Below are 19,019 nucleotides of genomic sequence, written 5' to 3' on the forward strand. Positions count from 1 at the left end.
TTTGGTTTCAATAGTTCCTCCCTTGATAGTCCCAGTGTCTTTGTTAGGGCCTTCTCTATGACCCCCTGTTCGTAATCTCTTTCCTCAAACTTGCTTTTTAGGATAACAGCTTGTTCCTTAAACACGCCTACCTCCGTACAGTTCCGCCTAATCCGGCGTAATTGGCCAAACGGTATGTTCCTTAGCCATTGTGGATGGTGGCAGCTGTTCTGTAAAATAAAGTTATTCGCATCCACCTCTTTAAAAAATGTCTTTGTTTTGATTTGACAATCCTCTATGTAGATAGTCAAATCTAGGAAATTAATACTTGTCGGACTGATCTCTGATGTAAAAGATAGGTTTACCTGATTCTCATTAATATGGCTCAGAAAAAGGTTTAAATCTTCCTTGCTCCCATGCCATATGAAGATCACATCATCGATGTATCTCTTCCAGAGGACTAGGTTTGCTCCAAAGGGGTTACCTGACCAGATGTTCTTCTCCTCCCAATGTGCCATAAAAATATTTGCATAGCTGGGAGCAAACCTAGTCCCCATTGCGGTCCCACATTTTTGTATGAACATGGAGCCATCGAACCAAAAGAGGTCATGTTTTAGAATAAACTCAATTCCATCAATTAAGAATGTTTTCTGCTCAAGTGGGATTAAAGGATCTCCTTCTAAAGCATTCCTTACTGCCTCACATCCGTCTTCATGCCTAATCGAGGTATAAAGTGAGGTCACATCACACGTGACCATGAGGAAATCTTTCTGCCACTGGACCTCAGATAAAACCCCTAGAACCTGTAGGGTGTCTCTTAGGTAAGATCTTGCACTAGTGGCATACTTTTGGAGATAATGATCTACATATTCAGAGAAGTTTTGCGTCAGTGACCCAATCCCAGAGATGATTGGTCTCCCCGGGGGTCTAAGGCGGTCTTTGTGGATCTTGGGTAAGAAATAAAATACCGCCTTTACTGGTTGTGATTTCAGCAGATATTGGTGTTCTCTCTCACCCAAAATTCCCACATCCTTAGCTTCAATTAGGATGTTCAACAACTCCTCCTGAAACTTTTTTTGACGGATCTTGCTCTAGTTTCTCCTACGTGATTTGATCATTCAGGATGCGTAATGCCTCTGTGTGGTAGTAATGTGTGTCCATCACTACCACCCCACCTCCCTTATCCGCTGGTTTTATAGTGACACTTCTGTCTTCTGACAATGCTTTTAGTGCTTCCCTCTCTTCCTTTTTAAGGTTATTGTGCTGTCTACTTTTTTTGTTCACCAAATCCTCAAAGTCGTCCATCACCAATTGGTTAAAGACTTCTAAAAATTGTCCTTTACAATGGCTAGGGTAGAAATGTGATTTATTTTTTTAGAGATGAATGGACAAATTTATCAGGTACAGTTGGGGCCACTTCTGTTTCTGTGTTAATAGCTAGACCCTGACCTCTTTGTGTTACTGTATTTTTATTTAAGAAAAAATGCTTTACAGTTAATTGGCGTAGGTATTTCTGTGCATCCACAAACAAATCGAAGCCACTTGGGCCTCTAGAGGGTGCAAAGTTTAGACCCTTTGCTAAAACTTTCTCCTCTGCTTCATTCAATATTTTCGTACTGATATTAAAGACACTACTTAACGCATTGCTCGTTTGTTTGATGCGTTTTCTTCCTCCTCTTTTCCCTCTCTGGTTCTTTTTTTTCCCTTCCCCTCCACTGATCCTGATATCCCTGGATCGTCTAGAATGGAGTACTGACCCCCCCCCCCCCACACACACACACTGACTGACCCACACTGACCGACCCACACTGACTGACACACACACACACACACACACACACACTGACTGACCCACACTGACTGACCCACACTGACTGACACACACACACACACACACACACACACTGACTGACTCCCATACACACACTGACTGACACACATACACCCACACTGACTGACACACATACACCCACACTGACTGACACACATACACACACACTGACTGACACACACACACTGACTGACACACATACACACACACTGACTGACACATATACACACATTGACTGACACACACACACACACACACACACACACACACACACACACACACACACACACACACACACACACTGACTGACACACATATACATACACACACACACACACTGACACACACACACACTGACTGACACACACACACTGACTGACACACATATATACACACACACACACATACACACACACTGACACACATACACACACTGACTGACACACATACACACAAGGAATTCACACTTAGTGCAAATAGCTAATACAGGGGATGTGTGCCGAGCACGCGCATTATAAGTCAAATTTATTTGCGTTTTGTCAATGAAATTGTATTTTGATTTTTAATTAAAACATCAACAATACAAATACAATTTCTGTGACAAAAGTCAAAGAAGTTTCACTTACTATGCGCGTGCACAGCACACACAGCTTTTTTTTCAGCAAGGCTGTGATGCGGGGAGGGATGCCGGCGATGCGGCAATATCATTTTAATATATGTAAGTACTTGATGTACTACATTGTGTTATAAAAGAATTTTAATCTAACAAAGTTCTTTCTCTGCGCTCCTCTTTTTGTATATTTATATCAGATTGTGTTAAGAAGGGATGAGAGAGAGGGAGATTTTTTGTATGTATGTACGGTATGTGCGTGCGGTATGTATGTATGGGACGGTAGGTACGGTATGTAGGTAGGTACGGTATGTAGGTACGGTATGTAGGTACGGTATGTACAGTGTTGGACCCAGGGCTTGTGCTTAGAAACTGTAGGGTGGCAGGGTCAACGGAAACGTGAGGACGTGTTTCATGGAAAGGGTGGTGGATGCGTGGGATAGCTTTCCAGCAGAGGTGGTACATGCGAATACTGTAAGGGAATTAGGCATAAGGCTATATTGAATATGAAAGAAAGCCAATGCTCAAATGGGGTCTGAGGTTTTACGATAAAGAGGGAAATGGTTCGTATTCGCCGTCTGTAGTGCAGGGGTTTCCTGCAGAGGTGGGGCGGGTGCATTTTTAATCAGACAAGCACAGCCGAGAGAGGAAGGGAAAACGCAAGGTGCTTGTAAACAAGGTGCTAGAAGAACAATGTCTCTGCAAGACCCGGATCCGACACACAGTGTGAGACGGAGAGACCCCAGCGCAGTCTGCCAGTGAACGTGTTCCTGTGTACAAACCTGAACGTGCGGCTACAGCACCATCTAGTGTTACATTGTAGCACTGCCAGCAGTTTTAAGGGTCCATGCAATTAAATATTGACCACGAGGTGGACTATTGGCTAAACAATGGAATTGGTTGACTTTGCCAACCTTGAGTGGTGTGAGTTTGATGTGCTATATTCACATGAAGTAGAAGATACTAATCCTCCAAGAGCCAGCTGTAAAAAAACACTTCCCACCTAAATGTTTCATATATGGAATTACACTGATGCAATCTCTTGTAAATCAGTATTGTCGCAACCTGAGGAAGAGAGACGAACTCTCACAAGGTTGTGTTATAATATCAATAGTTAGTTCAAATAGAAAAGGTATCGCCCAATACTGAAGTATTTATATTGATATAATATATCAAGAAAGATCTAAGTATAAAAAAAATATAATATAAATTGTTCAAAGTAGTAAGTGTCCATGTTTTAAGTGTTGCAAATATAATTTGTGTTATTAAAGCTGCAGTTCAAGCTGCTGTTTAAAATAAATAAATATATATTTCCCGTTCAATATGTGCATCGATACAATCTGCACACTGTTAAGTGATTAGCTAAGCTGCAGATTGATCTGTTCTCCTGTAATCAACCGCTTGCTCCGGGTTATTTAATTCAGTTCTTGCACAGCATTGTGGGCAATGTAGTCCGAGAATATGATTGACTAGGCAGTTACTAGATACAATTGGTTCACTGCTAGAGAGAGGGCGGGTCTCAAGAGCCAGAGCCTATCAGAAGGAGAAGGGGCTGTCACTTTGCAAATGCTTCCTACATTAGAAACATTAAGAATGTCTTAAAACATTTTTTTTTAAATGCTACAAGTATTTTCTCATAGTACAGAACTGCTTTATTTAAAAAAAAACACACGTAGGATATTGCTTGAACTGCAGCTTTAAATTGATGGAACCCCCCCCTCCCCCCCTCCACAATATGTATGCGGTAAGCCTCAAAATATGGTTTTTCCTTTGGTATATTGGTGCAAACAGCTTTTTAAAATAGCAGCAGTGCTGCCTGTGACACAGTTGTTAAATGGTGTGTACAAGAATAAAAATTGTATATAAACATCAAAATGGCATTAAAATTGTCCAAGTTAAACCAGGTTTACTTAAAGGAGCTATTCAGGCTGGGGGTTATTTTTTTTTTTTTTTTGTAACTTCAATTTTATTGGGTCCTTGCAAAGATGTAACAATACATAGTTACAGGAACACTCTGTGACAGATTGCGGAGCATCTTCGTACCCATATTCCATGCCAAGTCAATCCCTCAAAATAAAATCGGGAAATAAAAAAAAGGGGGGGGGACAGGAGGGTGTGTAGGGGGGAGAGGGTGTTAATGCTGGTTTTTTTTGTTACACAGGGTTGTAGCAGGGGGTCTCCGGAGCTGAACCCCATTAATTTCAGCTCCCAGGACCCCCTGCTTCCAGAGATACCTACCTCTGCAGTGGGTGCCGGTAGCCTCCCTGACAGCTAACTGGAGTTTAAAGTTCCTGTATGGGCGGGCTACTGGCACCACAGACAGAGGGAAGTATCTCTGCAAGCAGGGGGTCCTGGGAGCTGAAATTAATGGCGTTCAGCTCCCCCTGCTTCAGTAACATGTTAAAAATGAAGTTAAAAAAACGTAGATTGCTATGTACTGTACCAGTCATTTTTGGGGGACACACAGATGTTTAATTCTATTCATATGGAAGCAACCTTATAATGACCTTGATAAATACCCCACAAGTGTTATAAAGGTTTGTGCTACCATTCAGCACTAAAATCTTCATGCAAGACAGAAATACACGGTCGTTCACAAGCCCCCAACTGTGCAGAAAACACAGCCCAGAATCCGAGTGTTTCATTTTTTTAATTTAATTAAAAATCTCAAACACAAAGTCCTTTCCCTCTCGGCTCTGGAATCCCTGCTGTTGATCCCTATGTGATCTGTTATCTACTTTCTCAGGTTATTGCAGGACTGATAGAGGGGGGGGGGGGAGCAAGCCTTCTGATTGGCTCAGAATTCCTAGGAGCAGCCAACCAGAAGGCTTTGGACAAAGCCAACACATTAACCCTTTTGGTAGAAAAGGAGCCTGCAAGGCATTCAATGGCAGTGTTTTTCAGGCTGCATTGCTACATAAAGGGATAGTTCAGGGATTGGTGGCTGGAGAGCACAGGTCAGTCACTCTGTCAGCTGCCTGCAGTGAGTCTGTGTGGCCTTCTAAAGAGGGATTATGTGGGACACCCAAAGCCTTCACCGCACCAAAGTAGGAAATGTATGGGCATAATTAACCCCTTCCCTGCTGAAGCTGCTTCCTTCTGTGGGTGTTTGAAAGCAGCCACGGCTTCCATACAGCAGGGCAGGAGCGGCCAACTCCAGTCCTCAAGGGCCACCAACCAGTCAGGTTTTCAGGATATCCCTGCTTCAGCACAGGTGGCTGTCAATGACTGCATGCTGGGATATCCTGGAAACCTGACCGGTTGGTGGCTTTTGAGGACTGGCGTTGGCCGCTCTTGCAGTACAGGGATGGGGGGGGGGGGGGATTGGATTCGAGTTCTGACCATGAATCCTTAATAATGACTAACGTTTATATTTGCAGCTTGTCCAAAGCTCCGTGTTGCATGAATTCCCAGCACTGACAGGGTTATATTCTGTGGGACTGATCCAGCCTTAACCCCTTCATTGCCACAGTGGCCACAAAGGCACTGAAAGGATTAGAGGGGCCGGTTGCAAGCTAACTCCCCTCCGATTTGCCGGCGACAGAGGACATTGTCCTACTGGGATTTCAACTTTGTTTTTTGTCCCGATCTGTGGCCGCAGCAGCGTCGGTAGAAGGAGGAGCAGCACTTCACCGTGGCGAAGAGTGTGAGGAGCAGCACTGCCAGGAAGAAGCCGATGACGTCCAGAGAGTGGTACTGGATCCAGTTCAGCTCGTGCGCTGCCGGGCGCAGGTGGGGGGCACCCTTGTGTCTCATCACAAACTCCACCCAGTGCACAGCGAGGTCGAGGGGGTGGATGGGTCTGTCCAGGTGCAAGGCAGACAGACGCTGGATGTTCTCCTTGTAACTGCAAGACACAGACCAGGCAGAGTCAGGGGAGCTGCTAAAGGGGTGAGCGAGGTCACCAATAAATACTCCCTAAAATAGGGGACAGTCTAGGGTTTATATCGAATGAAGAGTGACCAGCTGACTACAGCTCAGTGGCCTGTGACTGTAGCTCCTACGTTATGGGGTCTGGCACTCTAAGGGCCTCATCACGTGGTAGTTACGTTGTCATCTTATTGCTAGTTTTTGTAGCGGAGATGGTGTTGTGTGCTCCTGTGTAGCGCAGAACGCCATCAGGAAGAGAAAGGGAAGACCCAACTCTTCCATCATCAGTGGTGGAGTGATCACGAAGGTTAAAGGGAGAGACTCGGACAGTCCTGATTTGTATACAGGTTGAACCTCAAGACTGCAGATGATCAGGGTTTCTATTTAATGTAGGGTGGCCTCCTGACTTCAGGTGATCAGGGACAGGCTAAGACGCTCCTGATTTATATATAATGTAGGTTGATCTCATGACTGCAGATGACAGGCTCAGACAGATGTGGGTGTCTATGTAATGTAGGGTGACCTGACTTCAGATTTTGCTGCATTGTTTATTTGTAAGCTCTGCAGAAGACTACTTTATGCAGAGGTGGAATTCCACCCTCAGGACACTGCACTGACCTTGGATCGGATATCACAGTTGTCAGCGCGTTGCTAATGTCCTCAGGGGTCATGTCTAGGACATTGAGCGACACTCCGGCCCCTCGGGACTCAATCCGTTTTGCGTTGTCCATCTGGTCCCCAAACAAGGGCAGCATCACCATGGGGACAGCGTTGCAGATCCCCTCGTAGATTCCGTGTGACCCGGCGTGGGTGATGAATGCGCGAGCTTTGGGGTGAGCTGGAAAACACGCACAATATTATCAGAATGGCGCGATACACTTCGTGCCCCGCACAGCTGTTACACAAAGCAGTTGTCCCAAACATGCGGCAGCTTTAAAAATGGCAGCGCAATGGTTTCTCCCCTCCCCCCCCACCAGCACACATACATTTCCTTTCCCTCTAAACTACAATACAAGTTCTTCAGGGACATTATACCATAGAGGTTATAGGGGTTATACCTAAGACTCGATAGTGCCAATTAAGCCAATGGACGTTTCAGTGCCTTAGCATCCCGATCAGCACTCTCATGAGTAACCCTCAATGTGTACATAGGTAGTGCTGCATAGAAATGGGCAGTAAGTACATACCCAGCAGGTCGTTCTGCGGCAGCCACTTGACGAGTTTGGTGTTCTCTGCCAGATTTGAGGGCACCTCCCCTGTGTGTCTCCATATAACCTGAGGGAGGGAGGACATAGAGTGTCACTGCAGACCGAGCACCCCAGAAACCCATGTGTCTCCCAGCCTAATGTAAGGAGGTCCCCTCTCTGTGAAGCTCATTCCACTGAGCAGCTGCAATTCTTGATCACTAGATCTTTGCGCGTATACCAGGAATGGGAAAACTCCGGGGGGCCTCATCGCCGGGGCGCCGACAATTTGGTCTCCGTGCTGTGGGGCAGCATTGACTGACCTGTCAATCACCTCCACAACCTGCCACAGCGCTCCCCATGATGCTCTGCGGGTGCAAACCCCCCCCCCCCCCCCCCCGCGGCCGGGAGCGGCCGAGGTGGCGCCAGCAAGGTATCGACACCCCCCCCAACCAGCAGCCAGGCCGGGAAGCCGGGAGCGTGAGCAGCTATCAACAACCACCCCCCACCCCCCCTTCGCGGCAGTGCAGAGGAAAAAGCAGAGGGGGGGGGGGCACACAACAACAAACTGACTGACACACGAACTGCCTGTCAGAAACACACACACACTGACTGATACACAAACACAGACTAACTGACAAAAACACACACTGACTGCCGCACACACAAACACATTGAATGACGCGCACACACACACACAGACTAACGCGCACACACAGACTGACGCGCACACACACACAGACGCGCACACACACACAGACTGGCGCGCGCGCACACACACACACACCCACTAACTGAAGCGCACACACACGGACTGACGCACACACACACACACACACACACACGGACTGACGCACACTGACTGACGCATACACACACACTGACTGACGCACACACACACACTGACTGACGCACATACACACACACACACTGACTGACGCACACACACACTGACTGACGCACACACACACTGCATGAAGCTGTAAAGGAGGGGGGAACGGAGCTGGAAAGGGGGGCGGGGGCGGTGGACCGGACCTGTAAATGGGGGGGAGGGACCGGACCTGTAAAGGGGGGGGGATCTGGATTGATGGGAGTGGGCGACAAACAGAGATGGGGGAGACAGGGGAAGAGAGAGAGAGAGGGAGGGGGGGGAAGAGAGAGAGAGAGGGAGGGGGGGGAAGAGAGAGAGAGGGGGGAAGAGAGAGAGGTAAGGGGAGACAGGGGAAGATAGGGGGGGAGAGAGGAAGGGGGGAGGCAGGGGAACAGAGAGAGGGGGAGGAGAGAGAGAGGAGCAGGAACATTACATCCCGGGCAACGCCGGGTCTCTCAGCTAGTATATATATATATATATATATATCATACTTCTCTCCAGAACAGACAGAGCTGCCTAAACTCTTCTTCCTGAGCGAGCTCCTCCCCCAACCAGTCGCTCATACAGAAATAGTTTTCCTACCGTTTGAGGGATGGATCCAAAAGCCTCTGCAATATCCATGGCCTTGTTAATAGGAATCTCGGACACCATGGATCCCAGAGAGAAGACCACAAAGCCGTGTTCTCCGGAGCTGTTCACCAGCTTCTCAAACTCCTGCAAGGGAGACAGCAGTACAGAGAGAATGAGCGCGTCCTGCGGTCTCTGCTCCTTAGCTGTGGCGTCCGTGCTAGGCCATTTAAAAAGAGATATATAATTCGATGAGTAAAAATGTAACATGCGTTAACTACTAGAATCGTCTCCCTGATTCCAAATGCAGAAGAAAAGTTCCCAATAATCAAGTTTTTCTCCCCTCGTGACCCAGCTGGAAGTCGTCCAGCTCGCTGAGTTTAATACCTTTTAATACCCGTCACTGCCAGAGTACCAAGCAACCGCAACCAAGCAAGCGCTCAATGCGCGTAACCCATAAGCTGACCATAACGGACTCAATGGCGGCAACCACATGTCTGCCGGCACTTGGTCACAACTCACCTCGGGTCAGAACCTGTCGCCACCAGATGCTGCGCCACTAATCTTAACCCGTAACCTTATAACACGTAATACCAATGCTACTGCCTACCCTAAAACTTAAGTTAACCACCTACCCTACAATGTACCTTATTGTAGAAGTGGCCGCCGGTTCCATCTGCCGCCGAATGCCGGCGGTCATTTGGTCGCAGTGAAACGGCCGTGATTCCGGACCATAATGTTCCCACCCGTGCCCACCACAAATACTCTAGGCCCAGCACATGAAATCTTCCATAGTAAAACAATGGTGGGGTTATATAACTAATGTGGAGTGTTGTGCTGCTTACTGGCACCAAATGGGTTAAAATGACCTGCTTGTAAATCAATCTAATCAAATAATATCAGCGTACCTGTGATGTTTCACTTATGCATTTAAAATAGCATTTGCCAGATACCTGGACGAGGGTTCAGCATTCGACAAGGGCAGTTACAATGTGGAATTCATTACCCATGGGGACTGTGATGGCAGATACAATAGCTTTGTTCAAGAAAAGGTTGGACATCTTTTTAGAAAGGAAAGGTATACAGAGATATACCAAATAAGTAAACATGGGAACGATGTTGATCCAGGGAATAATCCGATTGCCATTTCTTAGAGTCAGGAAGGAATTTATTTTTCCCCTTATGAGATATCATTGGATGATATGTCACTGGGGTTTTTTGTTTGCCTTCCTCTGGATCAATAAGTAAGTATAGATATAGGATAAAGTATCTATTGTCTAAATTGAGCATAGGTTAAACTTGATGGACGTACGTCTTTTTTCAACCTCATCTTCTATGTAATTATGTAACATTTCAGTTGGAATTTCAGCACTGTCGAGATTAATTAAACACAATTTGTTTTACTTCTGCAGAACCATATACTGTAATAGACAATAACATCTGAATACATCAGGGATGGCCAACTCCAGTCCTCCAAGGGCCACCTGCAGGTCAGGTTTAAGGATATCCCTGCTTCAGCACAGGTGGCTCAGTGAATGACTGAGCCACTGATTGAGCCACCTGAGATGAAGCAGGTATATCCTTAAAAACCTGACCTGTTGGCCTTTGAGGACTGGAGTTCGCCACTCCTGGAATACACATTACAAATTTCCTTTATGTCACTGTCTATGGGAGGTGAACGCCATAAATCCTAAACCTCTAGTTTCTGTGTCACCCTGAGTGGAAAAGGCAGACTCCCTGTGTGATGTTTTCATCCATGTATCAGTTACTTTGTTACACTGCTGTGAGAATGTAAGACGCAATGAGACATAGGTTCATTGTGTACCTATTACTCTGTTAATCTGTATTAAAAATGACAGACATAATAGGCCATATGTCCCTACTGTATGTTATACTGATATTCATTGTGCACCTACCTGAGCTATGGGCTTTGTGTCAACACAGTTGATACCCCCAATAAGGACCATGTTAGGCATTAATGGCCCGGGGAACTCAAAGACAAAATCATATTTCAGGAGCCAGGTGATGCTCGACTGCAGAGCTGCAGGGTGGTCGCTTATTTCTGCAGGAACTCTGAGGCCAGGTGCCCATAAGGAGCCTAGAGAGACGTACAGGGCAAGACATCAGATAGCCAAACCAGCACATTATCAGCCTTTAGGGAAAAGTCATGTGATCAATGTACATGGTGTAATATCTGGGGACATTGAGCAGGGGATTTGGACACCCAGTGGCCAGGTGGTCAATGCCACACAGAAGGCCACGGACAAAGTACACGGAAGAGAATAGCGAGATACTTTGCCACAATCTGCCGCATGGAAAGAGCGGATCCATGAGGATGGCATCAAATGTCACCTCCTGCAGCTGGCGCGTGAGCTCCTCATTGTGCAGAAGGTGCTGGCACGTGGAGAACAGTAGGCTAGTGATGCTGGTGATTTTTTCATAGGTTTTCAAGATTCTGTCCAGCAGCGGGCGCTTTGCAAACAGCTGGAGGTTGGATTCTTTCATGTGCCCATCCAGCTGCTCCTTCTATAAGGCACATGGTATGTCTTCAAGATGTAGTTCCCTGAAGGATGTACACGGAGGTTGCTACGTGGCACCAACACCACAAACTGATGCTCCCTCTGCCCCAAACTGTCTACTAAAAGCTGCATGGTTAGCCAATTGTTGCCGTCCAGGGGTATCACCAACAGCTTCCCAGCGCCAGCCAGGCTGAGACACCCCAGGCAGAGAATCAGAGAGGTAAATGCTACTGGGAGACCACAGCCGTTCTGCAGACTCATGTTCTCAGACAGCAGAAGGTTGTCCCTGTGCTCAGGGTTCTCTTAATGGGACTGATCTACTGGTTGTGACAACTTGATGGCCTTCCTGGTGGTTGTGCAAACGATTGATCGGTATCAGTCTCTGTAAGGTGTCGAATAGCAGGCTTCACATCTGTCTGAAGTATTTGTACCCAGCCTGTGTAGTAGAATCACATTCAGTCTACTGGGCATCCGGGCCGACACCCAACATCACCATACACCCTGGACTACTCAGAAGCCTTGCACTATCTACTGAATGTTGGTGGAGAACTCTAAAAACCAGCACACCAACCACTGCTCACTCAAATGGCAAACACCACAAATTTACAACTTGCAAACCACTACCCAAATTTCTACTCATACTGTTACTCTCTTTAGCAGGTGATATTGAAACTAACCCAGGTCCTCCCATTTCAGCTCTGTCCCATGCCCCTGAGAATTCCACCTTTAAATTCCAAAAAGGGCTATCTGTCGCCCATATAAACATCCGGAGCCTGCTGCCCAAACTGGACGAACTAAGGGCATGGTGCCTTATGCATAAACCCAAAGCCATCGTTCTTACAGAAACATGGCTATCCCCTAAAACCCCTGATGCAAATATTGCCATTCAGGGATACTCCATTTTTAGGAGAGATAGGTCAAAGAGGGGAGGAGGGGTGTTATGTTATATTGCAGACAACTTACAATTTACACTGTTAAATTGCCCACCAAGCCCACCCTCTTTTGAAATTCTAGTTGGCAAAATCTGCCTCCCCTTTTCTAAGCCCATCTTGCTTGCTGGCATCTACCGCCCCCCTAAAGCCCCTCTACAATCCCTGACTGATATCACCCAATTTCTTGGCTCCATTTCCTCTCTGAATGAGAAGAGTGAGCTGCTAGTTCTTGGGGATTTCAACTTCAATTGGCTTGACCCTAAAAACCACAAAATCCAGATACAACTCAAGTCACTTAACCTATCGCAACTCATTTCCCAACCCACACGGATAAACCTGAAATCGCATAACCATTCCTTGCTAGACTGGATTCTCTCCTCAAACCTCAGCAGAATCCAATCCTCTGGCATCCTTCCTGATATTTTCAGTGACCATGCAATAGTGTACTGTGTAAGAAAAATTAAACCGCCCCATTCAAGCCCTAAAGTTCTCCTCACTAGAACATTTAAAAACTTTAACCCACAACAGTTTCTGGATGACCTTACCAACTGCCCATGGCACAGAATCGATTTAATTCCCGACCCTGATTCTGCGCTTGACTATTTCCAATCAGAGTTCTTAAAACTCTGCGATACCCATGCTCCACTACGCAGAATAAGGGTACGGGGGGCCCACCTTCCATGGGTTACACCTGACCTTATAGCACTCTACCAGTTCAGGGATGCCTTGTGGAAAAGCTACAAAGTAACTGGCACTACCAAGGATCTCAATCACTACAGATGCATGCGGAACATGTGCACAAGGCAAACAAGGCACGCAAAAGTACAATATTACTCTGACAATCTCCAGCAGAACACATCAAACCCAGCTAACTTCTGGAAGGTTATCAACAATATATTCCAGCCTCCTAACCATCAACAACCAAGTAATATCACTAAGGGGGATATTACTCTGACAAACCCCACTGACATTGCAAATGCATTCAATGATTACTTTGTGGGGTGTGCCACTAACTTATTAGCGAAACGCAGCCCAAACCACAAACCTGAATCTCATCCTGGGAGTACCCCTACAGTCCCACCCCCTCCCAACACTGCCCACAATTTTCAATTTGGCCCAGTACCTGAAGAGGAGATTATACAAGCGCTGCTCAAACTAAAACTAAGCAGCCAATGTGGACCCGACTTACTACAATCTAGGTTCCTACGACTTGGTGCCCCAGCCATTGCCAAACCAATTGCGTCCATAGTAAACTCTATCCTGTCTGCAGGCCATATCCCTAAGACCTGGAAAACTGCCAGAGTTGTCCCAATCTTCAAAAGTGGGGACAAAAACACTGTCTCAAACTACAGGCCAATCTCACTTCTCCCAATTCTATCCAAAGTCATGGAAAAATGTGTCCACTCCCAATTAAGCGATTTCTATACCAAGACAAATTTCCCTAGCCAATTCCAATCTGGGTTTCGTCCCAAACACTCCACCGTAACTACCCTGCTAAAAGTTTGCAATGAAATCCAGTGTGGAATGGAACGGGGACAACTCACTGGTGCAGTATTCCTAGATTTTGCAAAGGCTTTTGACATAGTTGATCATGCTATCCTGCTTAACAAACTCCAGAGCTCTGGAATAGGGAAACATGCTTTAAACTGGTTTCAGTCCTACCTATCAGGAAGATCCCAACATGCGTCCATCTCAGGCTCTAACTCCAACCCCCTGGATATCACCTGTGGTGTCCCGCAAGGCTCTATTCTGGGGCCCCTACTCTTCTCAGTGTTCATTAATGATCTTCCCACAGCTTGTAAGGAAGCCTCAATACACATGTATGCAGATGACACAATCCTATATGCACACAGCCATAGCCTCTCTGACCTTCAACACATACTTCAGTCTGACTTTTTGAGACTCGAAAATTGGATTTCCCAAAACAAACTGTTTTTAAACACTGACAAGACTGAAACAATGGTATTTGGGACCAAGACTAAATTTGTAAAGCTTCCAGTGACTGAGCTCCAGATTAGAACCAACGCTAACACCACCCTAACACCTGTCACTAGTTTTAAATACCTGGGCTTATGGTTTGACTCCCACTTAACATTCGGGATGCACATTGATACCCTGACAACCAAGACCTATGCCAAACTAGGGGTACTTTACAGGAACAAATCCTCCCTAAGTCTCCTGGTCAGAAAGCGTATCGTACAGCAGATGCTAATGCCAATTATTGACTATGGAGACATAGTATATGGCTCGGCTCCTCAAACCCACCTTAGCAAACTTGACACCCTCTACAATTCAATTTGTCGTTTTGTTCTCCAATGCAACTACAACACACATCACTGCGAAATGCTCAAAGAACTAGATTGGTCATCACTAGAGTCTAGGCGCAAAGTTCACCTTTCCTGTCTTGCCTTTAAATTCTTCATGGGCAAGCTACCCAGGTACCTGAACAAGCTCCTCACCCCTACCACATGCAGCACTTATCACCTGAGATCAGACTCCAAAAGACTGTTCATGTTCTCAAGGCTCAACAAAGTATCCAGCCGTTCCTCCTTCTCCTACCGTGCACCCCAAAACTGGAACAACCTACCAGAGACTCACATCCACCACCAGTTAAAGTTCTTTCAAATCTAAGGCTGTCTCACACTTTAATCTGGTCTGTAACTGTTTCATACGCTCATAATATATATTTTCTTTAACTGTGCACGCAATGTCTTGTATATAATGTATACCCTGCACATTATGTAACTGTACTTGTAACCATGTATTATTTGTTTTACTCTGTGCCCAGGACATACTTGAAAACGAGAGGTAACTCTCAATGTATTACTTCCTGGTAAAATATTTTATAAATAAATAATAAATAAATATATAGCAGGGGCACAAACCGTTTAATTTCCTCTTTGTTAGCTGCAAAACAAAAGCACTAAACAAAGCACCTACCTGGGTCAGAGTCTTCCTGTTGGCACAGTTGATGCCTCCGATGAAGACCATGTTGGGCATCACAGGTCTGGGGAACTCAAACACGAAATCATATCTCATGAGCCAGATGGAAGCCCGGCTAAACAGATCCATGGTTGTGATTTCCCTCTTTAGGAAATCTGAGGCCAGGCGGGCATAAGGAGAATATAAAGCGCTGCAAAGGGCATAGTCCAGGGATTTTACTATAAGGTTCTTCACTCTCTGACTGAAGGGCATGTGATCTGTGTATGTGGTAAATATTCTGGGCACATAGGAAGGAGGGCTGGGGCACTGAGAGGCTTCCAGATCCATCCCACACGGAGTCCCACGCATGAAGAAAACAGAAGGAATAGAGAGATGTTCAGCTACTATCTCCCCACATGGGAACACGGGGTCACTTAACAACACATCGAATGTGCTCTGCTCCAGGTACCTGATGAGAGTGGTGTTCTGCAGAAAGCACTCACATGTGGTCTGTATAAAGGTAAGGCCTTTCATTATCCGCTCATGCATGATCTTCATCCTCTTTAGAAACGTACTATGTGCAAATATGTCTCGGCTCATATTCTTCATTTGGGTGTCCATGAAGTCTTTGCTGTATGGCACAGAGTACGTTCTCACGTCGTAACCATCTTCTAAATCCTTGAAGAAGAGGTTGTTTTCAGGGATGACCAGAACGATATGGTGACCTTTTTGGCTCAACCTTTCCACCAAGCTGCGCATGCTCAGCCAGTGGCTACCATCTTGTGGGACCACCAGAACCTTCCCACCTTCAGTCAGGCTCAGAATCACCAGAAGAAAGAGGATTCTGATGGGAGAGCAGGAGAGAGACTGACGCACAGCACCCATCACTGCCTCCACAGCACAGAATAAGCAGCTCAGCCCTGAGGGCTAACCAACCTTTAACCCCATGGGGGACTGTTATCTGCAGATAAACATTTGCACAGATAGGGGAAGGTCAGTAAACAGTCCACAGGTTACACGGTTTGCTTTGTTGTAGTTGCAAAGTGAACTTTGATTTTCAACCAAACTCTAAAGGGTCAACTGCAGTTTCTCAATATGTACCCATCCTAAAGAGACAGTTCATCCCTTTTCTCCCAGAGGGGCCTGCACCACTGACCCACGAAGCTTAGGCCGAGTCCATAGAAGGAAAAGCCGCGCTGAGCCGTGCGGACGCTCCGCGCTGAGCCCCTGCATCCTCAATGAGGATGTCTTTAGAGAGGGCTCACGCGAGCGTCCGCAGGCGTGCTGAGGTGTTCGATTTTTCAGCCGACAGCCAAGCTGTTTTTCAGCGCGCTATCGGATGAAAACATCCAACCAGCGCGAAGCAGCGTCAACGTCACGGCGCCGTGACGTTCACGTCGGTGCATCGCGGGCGATTGGCCCAGCGACGTCACTGCCCCGCCTCCCTCTGCCTCCCGATCATGCACGCTGGCTTGCCTGCATGGGCATGAAATCGCGCAGATTTCAGCAGGCGAGCCTCAGCGTCAGCGCGGCTCCGAACTCCTCACCCCTCTATGGAATCACGTCTGAGAAATATGCTCAAGTCCATGTTCCTCCTCACACTGCCCAGTCCTGGGTGAACCGGAGCTCGCTTCACCATTACAAATGGAAGGGGACAGTTTGCGAGGTGGAACTGACCTATTTATCTGAAGGAATGCGCTGGACCGCAGGGATCGGAACAGCCTTTAAGCAGCCGGAGATTATTCTACATGTCACACCCTGTCCTTGGGCTGTAAGGCTCATTAGTTTAATGAGAATATGAGCGCTCGGCAAATGAGGCAGAGACCACCTGGTCACTTTGAGGAGAAGGATGCTGACAGTAAGGCCACTAGATGGCAGCGATAGACACCACATAGCAGCGACAACACTGAGCTATGTGTATGGCGGCGGCGGCGGCGTCTCCAGGCATCCTCTGACATCCTCCCGGGATCTCCCCCCCTTGCAACTGCTGTCAATGTGGCTGCCCGCAACGGGACGCTATGTGATGTCACTACGTCACGTGGTGTCAAGATGCCACGACAACGGGACGCCTTATGTCACCGATGCCCCATGTGACGTCACGTTGCCATGACAACTCGGCACCGCATAATGCCACATTCTTATGGCAATGGGTGTCAGGTGATGCTGTGACGTCAGGTAGCATTCCCGTTGTCATGGCAACGCGGCACCATTTGCCGCCACGCAGCCATATTGACAACAGTTGCAGGGGGGAGGACGCCGGGAGATGCCAATACAGCCACCACCCGGAGATTTACAACTGTAGGTAAACTCTGAGCGCAGAGATACGTGGCCAAAACCCGTAATCTCTGGGTCAAACCTGGAGTGATGGTAACCCTGTGTATGGCTAGGCACTGGCTGGCAAATTTTGGTCCGGGGGGGGGGGGCATACCCAACCAACCGGCCCAATAATCAGGCGGCCAAAACACCACACAAAGACACTTGCACACCGGATACATGCACCATACACAGACGCATGCACGCCGGACACATGTACCATATAGACACATGCACGCCATATACATGCATCATACACAGACGCATGCACGCCAAATACGTGGACCATACACAGATGCATGCACGCTGGGTACAAGCACCATTAACAGGCGCATGCCGGATACATGCACCATACACAGACGCATGCACACAGGATACATGAATCTTAAACAGATGCATGCGCGCCGGGTACATACACCAGCACAGACGCACGCACTCCGGATACATGCACCATAAACTGATGCATGCGTGCCGGATACATGCACCATAAACAGCCGCATGCACACTGGACACATGCACCATACACAGACGCATGCACGCTGGATACATGCACCTGTACATATGCATGCACACTGGATACATGCATCTTACACAGACGTGTGCACACCGGATACATGCACCATACACAGAAACATACGCGCAGCATATAGACGCATGCACCATATACAGACGCATGCGCGCTGGATACATGCACCATACACAGACGCATGCACACCAGATACATGCACCATACACAGACGCATGCACACCGGATACATGCATCTTACACAGACACATGCGCGCCGGATACATGCACCACACACAGACACATGCACGCCGGATACATGCACCATACAAAGATGCATGCACGCCGGATACATGCACCATACACAGATGCATGCATGCCGGATACATGCACCACACACAGACGCATGCACACCGGATACATGCACTATACAGACGCATGCACACCGGATACATGCACCATACACAGATGCATGCACGCCGAATACATGCACTATACACAGATGCATACATAGCAGATGCACGCACCATACACTATACAATAAGAAAGCTCTGTACACATACAAAATCACAATAAACACACACACACTAATTTATATATATATAGCAAAAGAAAAGGGTGCAAATTACCAGTAGTAAATATAAATAGGACAAATTTGATAAAACAAGACAAATAATGCTCCTAAATTAATAAACCAATTTGAGATATCAAAATAAAACACACACACACACACACACACACACACACACACACACACACACACACACACACACACACACACACAACAATGATTAAAAAACAGTAAGGCCTATCATAAGCTGTAATTCAAATGAGAAGGATGATAAAAACCAAAGGACACACGATTGAAGAGGGACTAACTATATTAAGAGAGAATAATCAGGTGGTATATGAAAAG

The 19,019-nt window shown here is 46.8% G+C and overlaps 1 protein-coding gene and 1 pseudogene across 4 annotated transcripts in view; both read right to left on the reverse strand.

Moving 5' to 3' along the window:
* Positions 1-5,051: 5,051 nt before the first annotated feature.
* The window catches only part of LOC142498816 (UDP-glucuronosyltransferase 1A1-like), a 41,776-nt gene continuing 27,808 nt past the window's right edge, over positions 5,052-19,019 (reverse strand). For 3 of the 4 annotated variants that reach the window (XM_075607361.1, XM_075607360.1, XM_075607362.1), the window contains exons 2-5: positions 8,928-9,059; positions 7,478-7,565; positions 6,909-7,128; positions 5,052-6,267 (exon numbers count right to left, since the gene is read on the reverse strand). In XM_075607361.1, coding sequence (XP_075463476.1) covers positions 5,976-6,267; positions 6,909-7,128; positions 7,478-7,565; positions 8,928-9,059 — 732 coding nt within the window. In that variant the 3' untranslated portion in view covers positions 5,052-5,975. Of the gene's footprint in view, positions 6,268-6,908; positions 7,129-7,477; positions 7,566-8,927; positions 9,060-15,303; positions 16,212-19,019 lie in introns of those variants that run through there. The other variant, XM_075607358.1, reaches the window with a different exon arrangement.
* LOC142498817 (UDP-glucuronosyltransferase 1A1 pseudogene) lies at positions 9,068-13,429 on the reverse strand (annotated as a pseudogene).

The sequence above is a fragment of the Ascaphus truei genome, chromosome 7 (assembly GCF_040206685.1).
Source record: "Ascaphus truei isolate aAscTru1 chromosome 7, aAscTru1.hap1, whole genome shotgun sequence".
NCBI lineage: Eukaryota > Metazoa > Chordata > Amphibia > Anura > Ascaphidae > Ascaphus > Ascaphus truei.